This window comes from Astatotilapia calliptera, chromosome 6 (genome assembly GCF_900246225.1).
Source record: "Astatotilapia calliptera chromosome 6, fAstCal1.2, whole genome shotgun sequence".
Classification (NCBI taxonomy): domain Eukaryota; kingdom Metazoa; phylum Chordata; class Actinopteri; order Cichliformes; family Cichlidae; genus Astatotilapia; species Astatotilapia calliptera.
Genome location: NC_039307.1, coordinates 19,388,521 through 19,405,327, shown reverse-complemented (window position 1 = coordinate 19,405,327; position 16,807 = coordinate 19,388,521). Strand labels below are relative to the sequence as shown.

Genomic DNA, 16,807 nt, shown 5'->3' with positions numbered 1-16,807 from the left:
TGATTTATATCGTGCATGTGATCTACATTTCTTTTTTTCTTTTCTTTTTTCTGTTTTTTACTTTCTAAGCATAATTCAACATAATGGCTGAGAAAACCCATATGGAAACGATATATATAAATGTTATAAAGTTTGTATCTGTCTTGTGTGAAACTTGTATGAAAAGCATATAAGAGTGAAAACAGATATAAGATCCCTTGAAAAATTATATAATGAAACTTGTATGTTTTGGATACTTACTAAAACAATGTATGAAAGTAATTAGAAAGTGGCCACTTTCATGAGTAATCACATATAAGTTTTTACTATTTCTTTTTCACATGGGAAGCACTGGGAGACTGAGAACAAGATTGCAACATTATTTACAGTTTGGCAGTAAATCAACATGATATCCCAGTGTGTTAACATTTGCATGTAAGTCAGTGGGAAAAGTAGGAAAACAGGAGTTACAGAACCACAGAGAACAGATCTGAAGGGAGTAGAGAGTTAGGGAAAGTCAAAGGGGGAATAAAAAGCAGCTGTGTAACTGGGAAATGGTTAATATTGTGACATTCGGTATGTCAGCATAACTTTCATAGGCTAAGATCAAATATCTGCTGTTGCTTTTGAAATCAGTCCTAAAAAGAGGTGACTGTATTTCCTTTATTCATAAGCCTTTATTCAAAGCAGCAGTGATGATACAAAACAAGCACATAGTACATTTTTTTAATTGTTAACTTTGTTACTGTGTTTAAAACTAAAATACTAGTTGTTCTGCAGTCAGCTCAGAAGAAGCATAAATGACTATGGTTATACACCAGCTAAGGATTTTTCTTGAAAAGGGCACAGTAAAAACTGTTTAATTTTGAAAGAACATAATTGCTTTCAGCTGCTATAGAGGTATTCAGTAAATGAGACAATCCTAATGGTATGCATCTTTGTCCAAGAGGTGGCAATCTCCTTCCATTGAAAATATAATCTCACTGTGTGCCATAGTCTACATGACACAATCCAAGAAATTCTCCTTTTTGCTTTACCCTGCAATGGACAATATACCTGAATAGACTGTACCTGTTAACCTCTCACCCTATGACATTTTGGGCAGGATTCCAGCCCCACCATGACTCTGCATTGGATAACCAGTTAAGAAAATGGATGAATAGATTTATTTTTCCACAATTTTTTCCTGACATTTCAAAGGCAGCAAAAATGTCCTTGACAAAATGTATGGTATGTAGCACAGCACATGGAACAGTCACACAGTCATATGTGATATACAAACCATTAAATGCCAACTCTTCTAATAAAGTTTTAAACCCATTTCATGACTTGCTGTTGTGCTCTGTCCTCATTGCCCACTATCTAGTCCCTCCTTACCGTTAGTTAATAAGGTTTATCCCCACAATGTATTAATAAATGAACATGTAATGTATATAAGGATATATTTTTAAGGAAATACAAACACAGATAGTTCACATCAATAATAAGAGAACACAGTTAAGTGCTGTAAAGTGAAAACGGGTATAAACAATCCTGCTTCTACACCTTCAAACAAAACCCAGTTTATGTTCTATAACTGCAGTCTGTGCTTCTATTTTCCATGTGTCTATCCTCTGTCCATCTTAGCCAAATCAGGGAAGGTATATTCTTCAAGGTGTCTGCCTACAGAAAAGAAAATGTTCATGTTTTAAGGGGAATACTATTTCACTTGGCTCACAGAAAAAAATGTAAAAAAAAAATCAAAATTTTTTTGATTAATTTGAATGCAATAAAATGACCAATTGTATATTTTTTTATTCTTTCATTAGAACCAACAAAAATGTAGGAGCCACTTCCTGTTAACAAAAGCAAAAACTGGAAGTGACACTCCTAGTGACAAGTTAATCATTAACGATTAACTGTTTTCCTGGTATCGTGAATATCTTCCTGTAATTGTATATGTTAAGGGGAAGTGGGTGCTTTTAATTCCTTTTGTAAGAAATTGAACCTTTTCCTGATCCATGACTAAGCATGCAAACACAATAGCCACACAAGGTTTCCAGTTCACCCTAATGTAAAAAATGAAGGTGGGGTTGTGTTAAAATATGTTTCTCAGTCATTGCAGACATCTTGCTCTCCCTGCTTATCCGGATTCTGAAAAAAGTAATATGCTTCTTGTTTAAATAAGGTTTTATATGCACTGGTATCTACTAACTCCCCCTCCCTTTCCAAACGCCTTCGATGCTTGTTTCCTGCGGGGGAAGACGGCGGGTATGCGTGCCGCGCTGAAATGGTAGCGCTGTGTAGGACGACTGCTGTGTTCCTTCGGATTACCCCCCACCCCCCTATCCACCCCTGTGGCCAGTCACGTGCTCTAATGTTGTGATGTGGACATTAATGTGCTCTCTGTGCAGAGGAGTTTTTTTTGTTTCCTGTTCTCATGCTGTCCTCCCATAGGTGCCCAGCGTGAGAAGAGGTCTCTTTTTTTCCTCTTGTACTTTTTCCCATTGTTGTGTAATTTTTCAGTGTTTTCTCTGCAACGCTGCCGATCTCCGACTGTATTCCCATGTGATATCTTTGTTGTGTGTGTAAGTCGGGGGGGGGGGGGGGGGGTACTATTCCTCTGCGGGGCAACCTGCATATGGCCAATAAAGCATTCATTCAATTCAATTCAATTCAATTCAACAGTTACCAAAGTACAGTAAAGTTACACTCACGTAATCTTTTTACTTTTAAGCACTTGTTTGACCCATGGAGCATTGGGGTCCAGACAAATCTTTTGCCCCTCCTTCTTGAGAGTAGCACTGCAGGATCGAAGACAGATACGAGACGGCAGATATATGCATATGGTTCAAGTGTTTTATGAGGGCAAATCAATAGAAATACTTACATAATCTCAGTGCTTTTGCAGTAGGAGTTTGCAGGGTAAATCTCCACGGTGCTTATGAAACGTCCAATTGGCCTTTTCTCCTTAAAGAGGCATTGGCATCTAGGACTGATACCTGAGGCTTTTAGATAAGTTAGAGAATGATTTTAGTGTCTGGAGACAAACAAGGTAAGGCAAGCATCTATTGCAGGTTAAAATTCACATGCACGTGACAAAAATGAAAATTCTGTTGCTGCCATTAGGTGTCAAATGCACATTTTTGAGCAATAAATGTTTTGTATTTTCATCAGTTGTTCAGCTATACTTACCTCCATGGATAGTCAGGAAAACCAGGAGTGCTACAACGATGGTAGACATTTCTTCTGCAACTGACTGTAAACTAAACTATCTAAGAGATACGATATATATCTGAAGAATATGATTAGTGAGTAGACTATCAGCTCAGCCCTCTTCTTTGAAAGATTGTGATGAAGTCTGCTCTGCAGACCCCCTTTCTCTCTTTGCTCCCTCTTTCCAATGAACTCTTTTTTCTCCCCCCTCAATAACCACAACTGAAAAAAAAAATGAGAGCACAGAATAAGAATCACATAAGAAATACATGCTGCAGCAGCAGGCTTTTGGCAAGGAAATACCTGGACTCTGTCCCAAGATAAGTACATCGCAAGAGAACTGATTTCCATGGAAAAGGGTTTTTTTTTCTTAAACCTCTTAAAGCCTGTTTATAGCTTTGTGCCAGTAAATGGTACTAACAAGTTATCTGGAATATGGATATCTGTGCCAAACCAAAGACTTTGTATTTGTCTTTCTTGTCTTTGTATAATTTGTGTTGCATATATGCATAAATAAACATAGATCATAACAGTTTCCCTCTATAAACATAAATAAAACTAGCACAAACCTGTTAATATTCAGCCAGATATATGTGTGAAGGCTTTGCAGATACCAACTTTTCAAACAGAAGGTGCTTATGACAAGCCAGCAGGCTTGCCCTGGCATGACATTAAAGTCAGAGGGATGCGATTTCACATGTGAAATTGTACTTCGGGACCATCCCCCAACAGATATCCAAGATTAAAGTATTCATTGTTTATGGGTGAGAGGTTGTACAATTCTTTATTTGTTAAACATCCTGACGTTTTTCAGACTATCCAGGGGATGTTTACATTTGAGTCTCAATGGAGGCAAGTTATATTGTAAAACTTCATCCCATCAGCTTGCAGAACGCAAACAATGAACAATTGGCCAACAGCAAGGAAATGATTCAGTCCTTGTTTTCCCAGTTCAGGTTTTTAAGTCTTACCATGAACCTCATGGTAATTTGGGGCTTTTAATGATTTCTTTGAACTGTTATTTTTTCAGGGTGGAATGCTTTGGACGCCATATATCTTTAATTACTTTAAAATTCCAGAATTGGGTGTATAGGATTTTAGATTTTTTTTCTTTGGGGGGGGAGAGGGGGGGGGGGTTCTCTAATCCACACAGGCTCAAATATATACATACACCCCCACTAATAATTGGTTAAATTTTTCCAAGTTGCACCTTACCAGGTGCTTTTGTGTCCAAGTTTTAAACTATCTGGGTTTTGATTTGAGGTGAAGAATCTTGGAGGTAGTCTTTCTCCTTTATTACTTCATCTAGTTTGTTGTACCAGCTTTAAGCCTTGGTGGTTCCTGGGGTGTTTCTGAACATGCTAACTAATCTTCTCTTGTATTCTTCCAGACCTTGAAAAAGTGGTGACATATCAGAATAACTTGTACTTATGCACTACTGTTTGAACTGATGATGGAGAGATCTGCAGTTGTTGGCTCCAAGAGACCTTCCCAACTTATCCTTTTCCGGTTTTATTCAGTTCTTTTTACTTTCCCAATGTTGTGTTGGTCAACCAAATAGGTCCTGTCAAACAAATCCATTTTTAATGCTGGCAAACAGAAACTACAAGTCGCATTTAATCATAATCACTAATCACAAGTTAATAGGCATTGTCCTTGTCAATTTGAAAGACACTGTTGCACTTTCAGCGCCACTTATTAAAATATTTAAGTGAGTGTATGTATATGTTTGATCCCGAATAATTCTGACTCTGTGTGGACTGGAGAAAATCAGAAAATAAATTCAAACTTGTTCAATCAAAAAATTTTTAGTAATTAAATATGTACACTGTACAATCACTCCACGCTGGAAAAAGAACAGTTCAAAGAAATCCTTGTTGCCATGACATTCATGTCCATGATGCGTGTATATACACACACTGTATATACTGTGTGTATATATCTTTGAGTCTATGAACAGGAAATAGATTTCCTGCATGTTGTCTTGACTTCTTTCCAAAATATTTCATCTTTCTACATTGCTTTAACAGTGAAAAGGTGCAATGTCAGCATCTATGCATTTAATATACATGTCTACTATACTGATAAAATAACAGTTTAACTTTTTACTGTATTACACATTTTCAGCATAAATGGAAATACAGTGTTGACAGTAAAAACAGTCTGCACAATTCTAAAGAACTTAAAAGTCAATATTTGGTTTAGGTAAGGTAAACCTTTATTCTTCACACGACCTCAACTTGCTTAGGCAAGCTTCCTTGCTATTTCTTTTCGTTAATGAAATGACTACAGGCTTCTTGAAGGACATTCAAAGCTCTTCTTTGGATGTTAGCTGCCTTCTTTAAAAGTCTCTGTCAAGGTAATCCCACACTGCTTAAATCATGTTGAAGTCTGGCTTTTCAACCCATGACAGATTATGTTCCATTGTGTGTTTTCTATTCAGTGCCTTTTGTGCATCAATAATGTTTTGACAGTGACGGTGATCACTGACACAGCAATCAGATGAGTTCCAGATGTTAGTGAATGATGGTTTATAATCTGATGTTACTTTTTTGCATTCATAATTAAATGAATTTTGACAAGATTCCCAAACCATGACAAATCTTTCAGCAAGTTTTAGCAGTGGCTGTTGACACTCACTTCACAAGACCTGTTGCCACTGAGTTTGAGTCCATTCTTGTTTATTTTGGCACAGCATATTAGCCTTTTCTTCCCGGTTCCCCCCCTTAAAAATGGCTTTTTAACTGCCACACTCCCACTGAAACAATTTCTGATGAGACCTCAGGGAATAGAAGGGACAGATATATCTTGCATTCCCTTTGTCTTTTTTTTTTTTCGTGATTTCTTCCTCTATTTCTTTAGGGCATGGCTTTCAGTTACTGTTTATCTGCAGTAGATATGTGTAGTTTTTTAGACCTGGCATGTTTTGTCCTCCACTTAACAAATTTCCTTAATTTTTTGGTGACACTCTCAGCACACTCTAACAGCACACTGAGATATGCCCCAAACCAACTAAAGTCACAGAGCAGGGTCAGTGGATGCTTAGGTGCATAGTACATGATGAGAGAGTTTGGCGTATGTTACGTTTCGGTGTTGTCAGTGTGTTGTTTTTGGCGTGACTGTTATGTGTTTCCTGTTTTACTTTGAAAGTCTGTGTTATCTTAGTGTTTTCAGTTTACGTTTCCCTGTCTCGTCAGGTCTAATTTGCCCCAGCTGTGTTTCCCTCCTGTGGTCCATTCCCTGATTGCTCCTTCTAGGTATTTAAACCCTGTGTTTCAGTGTGTCATGGTCGCGATCTCCCCCGTGTTGTAAATAGTTTGGTGTTTTGTTGTAAATAAATAGTCTGTTGTAAATAGCTGTGAATGGGTTTGTTAATATTTTCGTTTGAGACACCTTCGTTTTGGGATTTTGGTGGAGAGCTTTAGTTTTTTTCTCGTGTGTCTTTTTCTTATTTTTATTTTCATACGTTGCACGCCGGTTGCCTAGGCCGGGGTGTAACATATGGGGGCTCGTCCGGGATTGCCTTCGCTGGGGGGGTCCGAGGACCGCCCCAGCCTTTGTCGTCTGCTGGAGGGTCCGTGGGACCGCTCCAGCCTTCATTCGCCTTCGCTGGAGGGTCCGAGGGACCGCTCCAGCCTTCGTCGTCTGCTGGAGGGTCAGTGGAACCGCTCCAGCCTTCATCAGCTTCGTCCGTCTTCGCTGGAGGGTCCGTTGGAGGGACCGCTTCAGCCTTCGTTTGTCTTCGCTGGAGGGTCCGAGGCACCGCTCCAGCCGTCGTCTGCCTTCGCTGGAGGGTCCGAGGCACCGCTTCAGCCTTCGTTTGTCTTCGCTGGAGGGTCCGAGGCACCGCTCCGGCCTTCGTCTGCCTTCGCTGGAGGGTCCGAGGCACCGCTTCAGCCTTCATTTGTCTTCGCTGGAGGGTCCGAGGCACCGCTCCAGCCGTCGTCTGCCTTCGCTGGAGGGTCCGTGGGACCGCTCCAGCCTTCGTTTGTCTTCGCTGGAGGGTCCGTGGGACCGCTCCAGACTTCATCCGTCTTCGCTGGAGGGTCCGAGGCACCGCTCCAGCCTTCGTCTGCCTTCGCTGGAGGGTCCGAGGGACCGCTCCAGCCTTCATTCGCCTTCGCTGGAGGGTCCGAGGGACCGCTCCAGTCTTCATCTGCCTTCGCTGGAGGGTCCGAGGGACCGCTCCAGCCTTCTTCGTCTGCTGGAGGGTCAGTGGGACCGCTCCAGCCTTCATCAGCTTCGTCCGTCTTCGCTGGAGGGTAAAAGAAGTTGACTTGCCTGCACAGAGTCCTGACCTCAACCTGACTGAACACCTTTTGGATGAATTAAAGAGTGGGAGCCAGGCCTTCTCCTCCAACTTCCTTGTCTGACCTCACAAACGCACTTGTGGAACGATGGTCAAAAATTTTCATAAACACAAATAAATTAAACCTTGTGGAATTAAAAATGGGATGCCTCTCAAGTTCATATGTGTGTGAAGGCAGATGAGTGAATAGTTTTGGCAATATACATTTAGTGAATGTGGAGGTGATTGGAGTTGTTTTAATGTTTGAAAATATCTATTTTTTATTATATACTTCACTTAGAATGTGGTAATCTGTAAATGAAAACACACAATTGGTGGGAAAATCAGTGAGCTACATAAAGTTGAAGGTTTACAGACGTTCCTACTATTCATTCTGAGGAAACATGACCATATATGTCATTTTTAAGCACAGTTCATCCCACCCCAGTTGTTGTCAAATCTCAATGAATGTGCCTGCTACCAGCATGCACCAGCATGGCAGCAAGTACTGTAATTCAAGTAGATAGTGAGATGATTCACAAGGACGCAAAAACTGGAATGCTTGCATAAAAGTTAGTAGAGTTTATTCTCACCTCTTAGATACCTACACTAAATGGCACTGCAGTTTCATCCAATATTTGTTTTGTCATTTCAAACCTGGCCATTGTGAGTTGACAGTGTGAGTCATCTTTTAACAATAATTCCAAAATAGGTGTTAAAAATAGTTCATCATTTTCATTAACCACCTAAAATGGTCTGATTTCATTTATTCCATTTAGGGGAATTTCTTTGCTTCAACTTCTAGCTTTAGGTTCAAGATGGGCCAACATGAGGTTGTGGAAGTTTTGTTTTGTGAAACATGCTGTTAGGAAAAATTTTGTTATACTTCCTCTTAATTAAAAGTCTAGTTCCTGTATTTTGTGTGTGTGTGTGTGTGTGTGTGTGTGTGTGTGTGTGTACATGTTTAAACATCTTTGTGATGGCAGAAAATGAAAGCATTATGCCAATGAGATGTCCTCACTAATATACGAAAGTACGCTCCTTAAAATAGGTTTTGCTTTGCAAAATGAAATCTTGCATATAACAGTAGAAATATTTTTTTTCTTTGTTGTGTGCAGGAAATATGAAATACTTTAAATGCACAGAACTCAAACTCAAGCAATAGACAGTGTTTGGTCACTCATATATGTATAAATATTTCTTTAGGGGAATTTCATGGAGCCAGATGATGTAAACTGTCATTTGATTTCTAACATTTGCTGGTGGTCACATGCCGGATATCATCTTTTCTTCACATGTCTCACTACATATGTTAGTTTTAATTTCAGCATCGTAATGGTTAACTTAAAAACTTTCCGTTGAGGTCCATCACATGCTCTGTGTTTAACCATAACTGCTTTCCCTTTCTATATAGCGAAGGTGGGTGTGACCACAAAGGGACCATCGGTTAATAGGTTTATAGACCTTTGGTCATTGCATCCAATTTTTCCAAAAATCAATTTTAAAAAACAAAACAAAACAGAAAAAAAATTCATTACAACTAATATGGAAATATCTGTGCCTTTAAATGACAGACTTTTGCCCTCTGAAAGAAAAAAAAATCTTTAGTCAGCATTAATTTGTTAAGTGAAGCAACAGTTAAAGTCTTTTTCTCTTGCTCAGACTTCCTTCTGCTTTGTGAGAATGATTGAATCGACGTCATGTCAGCAGACATGTTTGAGCTAGATGAGATTGCATCAGACTCAAGTCCAATAACAACTTTTGGCAGCTCACCCACTGTTGCTTCAGGAAATATCAATCGCATAAGTAATAAACTGACGATCGTGCCTTCCAAAATGACACCAATGTAATCTAGGGTGCATAAACGCCAAAGGTTCAGTGTCATCAGTTCTGGGAAAGGATTTTCTGTCTCTTTTTAACATATATGCATTTTTTTTTTACTATAATGCATATATGGCATGTGTACATGATCAACATATTCACAGTATACCCACTGTTGAAATACAGCAGGTAGTTAGCTTTTCTTCTTAAGGACTGAGTGAAATTAAGTTGGCAGTTAATTACTGAGGAGGCAATTACCATCTCATATGGAAAAGAAATGAAATTCTTTAAGAATAAAAAATACTGTAGCTCTTATAAGACTTGATGAGCGAATGTGATACTACATTTTACTTAGGAATTTAGCCACTTTTGCATTTTTCCCCATTTTCACTTTGTTTTCTATGAAAACTATGCAAATAGGTAACTTTCATGATGACTGAGTATGTGAGAGACATGCCAACAAACGGAGGCTAACATTCATCAACCAGTCATTCAAAAATTACATTCAGGTGTAAATTATATTATATCTGTGAATCAGTCACCACTTGGTCAATCTTTAAGCTTCGTGCAAGAGCTGGTGCAATACAGGAATGCAGACGTAGTTGGTTAATGAAAAAAAAAAAAAAATCTGAAGCATTCCTGTGGCATCAGTCGATTATCACAGAGTTTTAGTCACAGTGTTTTTCCACAAAGGTGATATATGTGACAAATCTTGATAAATCAGACTATTAGAGCTCTCAGTGTGAATTCCCACACCGGGTCTGAAAGTCCACTCTTGCGCAATCTGCAAGAAGTGAGTCATTTTCAGTTGGCTTTAAAAGCTGAGCCTCTTCAGGGATAGAGTCAAACAGCAGAGCAGCTGAACTGAGAGAAGAGAGGGGACCGGGAGCTGAAAGAAAGACAAACAGACTAGAAGAAAAACAAACAGCTGTTGTAGATTAGCGCTTCAGGCTTCATCAGCTTTCAGAAGAACATTGTTATTTTTCGTTGTTAGTTTTTACAGAATTTCTAAAAGGCAAAATGATAAGCAACAGAATCATTGTCAGCTCCATCGTGGTGCTTTTGACCCTGCTGGCCACCTGTGAAGGTATGTTTTTTTTTGTCATTTAATGGCTTAATTTAGCAGTAACAAGCAATTTTATTCATGCTATCCTTTTTCATTGCATTAAATGTTTTCAGCATGCACTTTGTGACCATGTGCAACTGCTTTCTTCTTACAGGCATGGGAGTGGAACTGCACTGCCGTTGCATTCAGACAGAAAGCAAACCTATTGGCCGCCACATCGAGAAGGTGGAGTTGATTCTTCCCAACTCCCACTGCGAGGAGACGGAGATCATGTAAGAGCCAAAGTCTTCTTTCCATCTCAGTAGTGATAATTTTGCTTGATTTTGTCACTGTGATTTGTTGGCTTCAACACGAGTTCTCTATCTAAACTTTAGTTTTTTTTCACTGATTTGTGTTGCAGTGCCACACTGAAAAGGACAGGTGAAGAGGTTTGCCTTAATCCTGAGGCCCCCTGGGTCAAGAAAGTGATCAACAAGATCATGTCCAGGTAAGATTTTACCTAAAAGTATGCCAACACAGCAGTCTTTCTTTTAATAGGAAATAGAAACTAAGAAATTATCAAACAATGTTAAAATCCACTTTTGACACACAAATTAATTCTTCTTTACTGTTTCTTGTCCAAGCAGCAGACCCTGAGCTGAAGAACTGAAGCGACACAAGAGATGTGCTTCATGAACGAGCTGTTTTTTAACCAACAAAAATCACTGAAATCACCGTGTTCCTTTCACGAGATGAATGTCATCATATGCAACTAGCAGTACCATCGCCTGAAAACCTGTTAAAAATGACAGAATTTTGATTGAAGTGTTTGTATCAAACACCTTATTTTTTTACTTCAGTATATGTATTCTCCATGTATTCTCCTGTCATGAAGAAAGGGAGGCTACCTATTTCCCTGTGTGTATGTATTTATGTATTTATGATTATAAGTGCTTATTTTTATTTCTGTATTTATGAAATAAAATGTCAAATAAAATGTCAAATTGAAATAGCTTGTTTGCCCTTTCTTACATTTTATATTGCAAAACTGACAATATCAATAATAGGAGCAGCCAGATATTGTAAATATTCTGTATGGAAAAACACCCATTCGATGATATAGTAACATATATGACATACATTACATATTTTAATAGATTGTTATTACTGATGCATATTGTGTCTAAGTAATTATTTACTGTTGTAACTAGTTATAGTGGACCTACATTAAGTAGTCCACTGATTCCCACTTATGGCATAATACATAATAATCAAGTAATTGGCTTTTTGTCAGACCATGACTAGTTTTTCCTCTTTGGTCCTAAAACTGTAATTTTAGAGGGAACATCTATTATTGATGAGAATGTCATGAGGCCATCTGTCATCTGAAATGTGACAAGGAGATCCACCGATACAATTTTTTTTTTGTTGGGGTCACAAGACAAAATTACCTCAAAAGTTAATTGACTTCACAGGTATATGTGTTATAATCTGCTTTTCAGGGCATGCTCACTTTTGCCAAACCACATTCTTGCTTTTATCTTTGCCTTTCTACTGAACACATGTCCTTGGATTTTTCTTCCTGTTGTTATTATCTCACTGACCCAGAAGTTCCCATTTTTCATCAGCCCCTCCTGGTTTCTAATCTCTGCTGGCCTGCATGGTAAATGGCCTGTATTTGTATAGCGCTTTATTAGTCCTTAAGGACCCCAAAGCACTTTACACATCCAGTCATCCACCCATTCACACACACTGGTGATGGCTACATTGTAGCCACAGCCACCCTGGGGCGCACTGACAGAGGCGAGGCTGCCGGACACTCGCGCCACTGGGCCCTCTGACCACCACCAGTAGGCAGCGGGTGAAGTGTCTTGCCCAAGGACACAACGACCGAGACTGGAAACCTTCCGATTACAAGGTGAACTCCCAACTCTTGAGCCATGATCGCCCCGTGCATAACACTTCCTAATCAGCCCTGATTTCTTATTTTATTTTATTTTTTAATTCAATTTTTAATCAAACAAAGTGCATATTTCCCATAGCCATGTAGCCAATTCCAAAGAAGTGAAGTTGATTCCAAGTGTTGAACTAACACGTGGTATTTTTCACTAGAATTCTCAATAAGAGCAAAACAGATGTGGATGGAAGTGAAGGGCCAATAACAGGCTGAAAAAAGGAAAAGGGGTGGCCAAATCAATACATTCTTTTAAAGAAGGAAAGTACTGGTCACCTCAGTGACACCAAAAGGCCTGAAACCTGGCAGAATACAAATAAAATGGATGCTTTTGGTTATTACATACAAAGCCAGAGAGACTAACAAAGAAGCTGCAGCTAAAAGTGGCTGCAGCAAAGGCCAGGCCTAGCAGAGCATCTCACGGAATGAAACAAAATATCTGGAGATATCCATCTGTTCTAGGCTTCAGGCAAAAAGAGACTGCAAAGAATTTCATTTGAAGCATTGAAAACAATCCGTATATTAGTTTTTCCAGTTTCAGTGTTGGGATAGGCTATCTCTTAGGAGATAGTACAATCCTTGGCTCCTTCATACTTTGTGTTAGCATATACTTTGGAAAGGTAGTGAATATGAGTTGGATAAGTGAGAAGGAATGGTTGAATCAAAATGTGAACATACATAATGAGTACTGTAAAATTTTAGTTTCATATATCAAATACTTTTCATGATTTTTTAAAGATAACAACCCACTTTCAGGTCTCTTTTTCAAACATTGAAATGTCAGGCTATGTTTGAACGCGATTATCTTAAAACTATTAAAGATAAAGGTCTAACATTTTCACTGATGTACAACAAAATTTTGAGTGCTCTACACCAACTGTGCATGGAAAGAAAACATATAAATAACAAGACAGCAAGAATATGTAAAAAAGAGGAATATATATACAAAACAAGAGGAAGCCACACAGCAGAAAGGCATTAGAGGATAGTTTACAAAGTACTTGAAAGTAGTGTAATGGACTCGGTCTGAGTCTGTGTGTGAGTGACCTGAGTGATGAGGGTTACTCAGATCATGGCTCAGATTAGTGAGTGGGTGGCCAGGGGTGGGGTGTGGGGGGATAGTCTTTCCTGACATTATGAGTGGTCCAAGGGAAGAAGCTGTTTGCCAGTGTTGAGGTTTGGGACCTGATTGACCTTAGGCGCCATCCAGAGGGCAGCAGGTCAAACAGCTGTTGCGTGGGATGCACGGGGTCACCTGTGATGACCCTGGTTTTCCTGAAACAGCAGCTTCTGGGAGGTGCAGCCAATGACTCTTTTGGGTAGCAGCAGCTTCTGGTCCAGGTTATTCTTCCTCAAGGCACAGAGGAAGTGCAAACGCTGCAGGGCTTTCTTTACCTGGTGTTCTGGGTCCAGATGAGGTTGGTGGAGATGTGAGTACCCAAAAAACTGAAGGTGGAACTTCCACCTGTTTGGTTCTTTGCCTTATCTAACTGAATTTAGACCTTTTGGTGTGTTTATTACCATCTCAATAAACACGCCAAAGATCTAAATTCAGTGAATTTCTGGATTTGTTTGCCTAGTTACCTCTGTGGTTAAATAAATCATTATATTGCATTAGCTCTGCCATCTTTCCCCCATGTACCGTCAAGGCTGCTAGCAGCTAGTAGCATGTTAGCAGCCCTATAAATAGCATCTGTGCAGAGTAAACACAGAAAGCTTCCTTCTGGTTAGTTGTATGATTTGTTTGTGTCTGTTTAATACTAGAAGGCTGTTGCTTATCTTAAATCACAGCATGTGCATCTATCAGGATTGTTTTTGCTACTTGATGCCCCCCATACTAAGACAGTGACTTCAGCAAATTCCACTTACAATATCTGAATCGAAGAGTGCAATCCTAGGATCAGCTGTGATACTGTGCAGTACCCTCTAGCTCTGTATGCCTATGCAGGGCTTGTGTGGGATGTAAATAGTAGAGATGGACCGATCCGATATTACGTATCGGTATCGGTCCGATACTGACCTAAATGACTGGATCGGATATCGGAGAAAAATAAAAAATGTAATCCGATCCATTAAATATCACGAAAGCACCTCACAAAACTTGCAACACGCCGTAACTCACCTCAGAACGTTAGCATGTCGGAGCAGTATGCATCACGTGATAGAGCGGCTGTGGCATGCGGGACCTGTGGTCTGGATAGCATGTGGAGCTTCGCTAGCAACCTGGCATTTCATCTCCGACAAAGTTATCCCCGAGAGAAGTAAAGCAAGTGTGTAAGTCCATCTCTGAATGTTTGTAAAGCATTCCTGCGTTAAGCTTAACGAGCGACTGCCTCTCACTCTCCGGCTGCTACTTCAATCGTGAAACTGCTTAATGATCAGCTGATCGGCTTTTCTGTCGCGAGTCCGTCTTTGTTTTTGGCCCACTTTGCACCAGAAAGAGGAAACCAGCGGCTGAACAACAGCAGCACGTTTAAGCTTGATAAGCTGTTGTTAGAATTTATTTAATATTACTTTCTACACCTGGATCTTTTTCTACGTAGCTGACGCTGGTAACTGTGCAGGGGCGGATCTAGCAAAGTTTAGCCAGGGGGGCCGATAGGGCATTAACTGGGAAAAGGGGGCACAAAGACATACTTTTCTTTCTTATTCTCATTTAAAATGTCTAGCTTTTAATAAATAATTATCTGACACACAAAGTTTTAATTTGATGTAAAATGAATAGAAGTCAATTACTGTATATAGTGACTATTAAGTCTAATATATATACCCTAGTAAGCTATAGTACTTTTTCCTTTGGGAAGGTACCATCTGTGCAGTCTGCAATTTTGTTGAAGAAAGATGTTGAATCTATTTAATATTTCTTGAAAAAGAATTGATTTCTGTGCATTTTTTTTCACACTGCATCAAATTAAGGTTGATTACGTCGATTAAGCATCATGAGGTGGAGCGTGAGGGGTGGTTCCCTATTTTTTATTTATTTATTTTTGTTGTTGCTGGGAGTTGGAACCCTATTAGTTAGGTTGCTTAATATTTACGCTAAGTACTCTTTAAAATACCAGAATTAGTATTTTAGTATTTAGTATTTATTTATTTATTGTCATTGTCAAGAACAATGAAATTGCGTTTGGGGCTTCCATACAACCCAAAAAAAAGAAGAAAATAATAAATACCCCTTAAAACCCAAGTGTACATATTTAACCCAGTGTGACTCCAATGCAATAAGACAATCCTAAGCAATAATGTTCGTAGAAATTCAGACAAAGACCTGAGAAACATGACAAAATACAACAATGCAACCCATTCAATATTATTGTACTGTGAGATATGATATCAGATATGATAGTTATCTATTTAAGAAAGAGGGGGGGGGGGGCAGGAGGGGGAAGAGAATAAAGATATGATGCACCAATGCAGACCAGTTCATTGCTATTAAGAAGTTGGATATGGTTATTGTCCGTGAGAGGGGGGCAGAGAGTTCAGGAGCCTCACAGCCTGTGGATACAGGCTGTTGGCCAGTCTGGATGTTCTGGCCTGTATAGACCTGTACCTTCTCCCTGAGGGCAGCAGATGGAAAAGGTGGCGCGCAGGGTGATGTTGGTCCCGCAGGATACTGTGCACCCTCCTCAGACAGCGAGTGGGGAAGATATTACTGATCTCTGGCAGACTTGTTCCAATAATTCTGCCAGCTTCTTTCACCACCCGCTGGAGTGCTTGCTGATCGGCCTTGGTGCAGCTGGGGAACCACACTAGAAATAGGGAGGATGGTGTAGGTCTAAGTTTATTATCCACAGGCTGTGAGGCTCCTGAACTCTCTGCCCCCCTCTCACGGACAATAACCATATCCAACTTCTTAATAGCAATGAACTGGTCTGCATTGGTGCATCATATCTTTATTCTCTTCCCCCTCCTGCCCCCCCCCCCCCTCTTTCTTAAATAGATAACTATCATATCTGATATCATATCTCACAGTACAATAATATTGAATGGGTTGCATTGTTGTATTTTGTCATGTTTCTCAGGTCTTTGTCTGAATTTCTACGAACATTATTGCTAAGGATTGTCTTATTGCATTGGAGTCACACTGGGTTAAATATGTACACTTGGGTTTTAAGGGGTATTTATTATTTTCTTCTTTTTTTTGGGTTGTATGGAAGCCCCAAACGCAATTTCATTGTTCTTGACAATGACAATAAATAAATAAATACTAAATACTAAATTAGATTGATCAGTATTGCTGAACTATGAAATATTTTTTTTGTATACAGGTATAACAGAATAGCTTTAGTGTAGTTGTTGTTTTAAACTTGAGTATGAACTTGCAGACTTGCAAAATGCAGCAAGATATTTTAAAAAACAGTTTTGTTGATTAAAAAACACTATATCGGATTCATATCGGTATCGGCAGATATCCAAATTTATGATATCGGTATCGGACATAAAAAAGTGGTATCGTGCCATCTCTAGTAAATAGAAACAAAATGCCAACCAACCATCAGCTTCACTTTCCTATAATCTGCCAGCA

At 39.4% G+C, this 16,807-nt stretch overlaps 2 protein-coding genes across 3 annotated transcripts; one reads left to right on the top strand and one right to left on the bottom strand.

Annotated features, from left to right (window-relative positions):
- Nucleotides 1-678: 678 nt before the first annotated feature.
- LOC113023282 (C-X-C motif chemokine 10-like) lies at nt 679-3,564 on the bottom strand. The gene is made up of 4 exons (XM_026169308.1): nt 3,154-3,564; nt 2,849-2,966; nt 2,676-2,762; nt 679-1,641 (listed from the first exon to the last, which is right to left on the bottom strand). The coding sequence occupies exons 1-4, from the start codon at nt 3,200-3,202 to the stop codon at nt 1,629-1,631; spliced, it is 267 nt and encodes an 88-aa protein (XP_026025093.1). The 5' UTR covers nt 3,203-3,564; the 3' UTR covers nt 679-1,628.
- Nucleotides 3,565-9,799: 6,235 nt separating this feature from the next.
- On the top strand, nt 9,800-11,291 carry LOC113024138 (permeability factor 2-like). Of its 2 annotated transcripts, none has more exons than XM_026170897.1 (4): nt 9,800-10,370; nt 10,504-10,621; nt 10,750-10,836; nt 10,973-11,291. In XM_026170897.1, exons 1-4 carry the CDS (start codon nt 10,304-10,306, stop codon nt 10,983-10,985), a joined length of 285 nt encoding a protein of 94 aa, XP_026026682.1. In that variant the 5' UTR covers nt 9,800-10,303; the 3' UTR covers nt 10,986-11,291. The 2 variants fall into 2 exon arrangements, with proteins under 2 accessions (XP_026026682.1, XP_026026684.1); XM_026170899.1 differs by having other exon boundaries at nt 10,060-10,370; nt 10,976-11,291.
- Nucleotides 11,292-16,807: the final 5,516 nt, after the last annotated feature.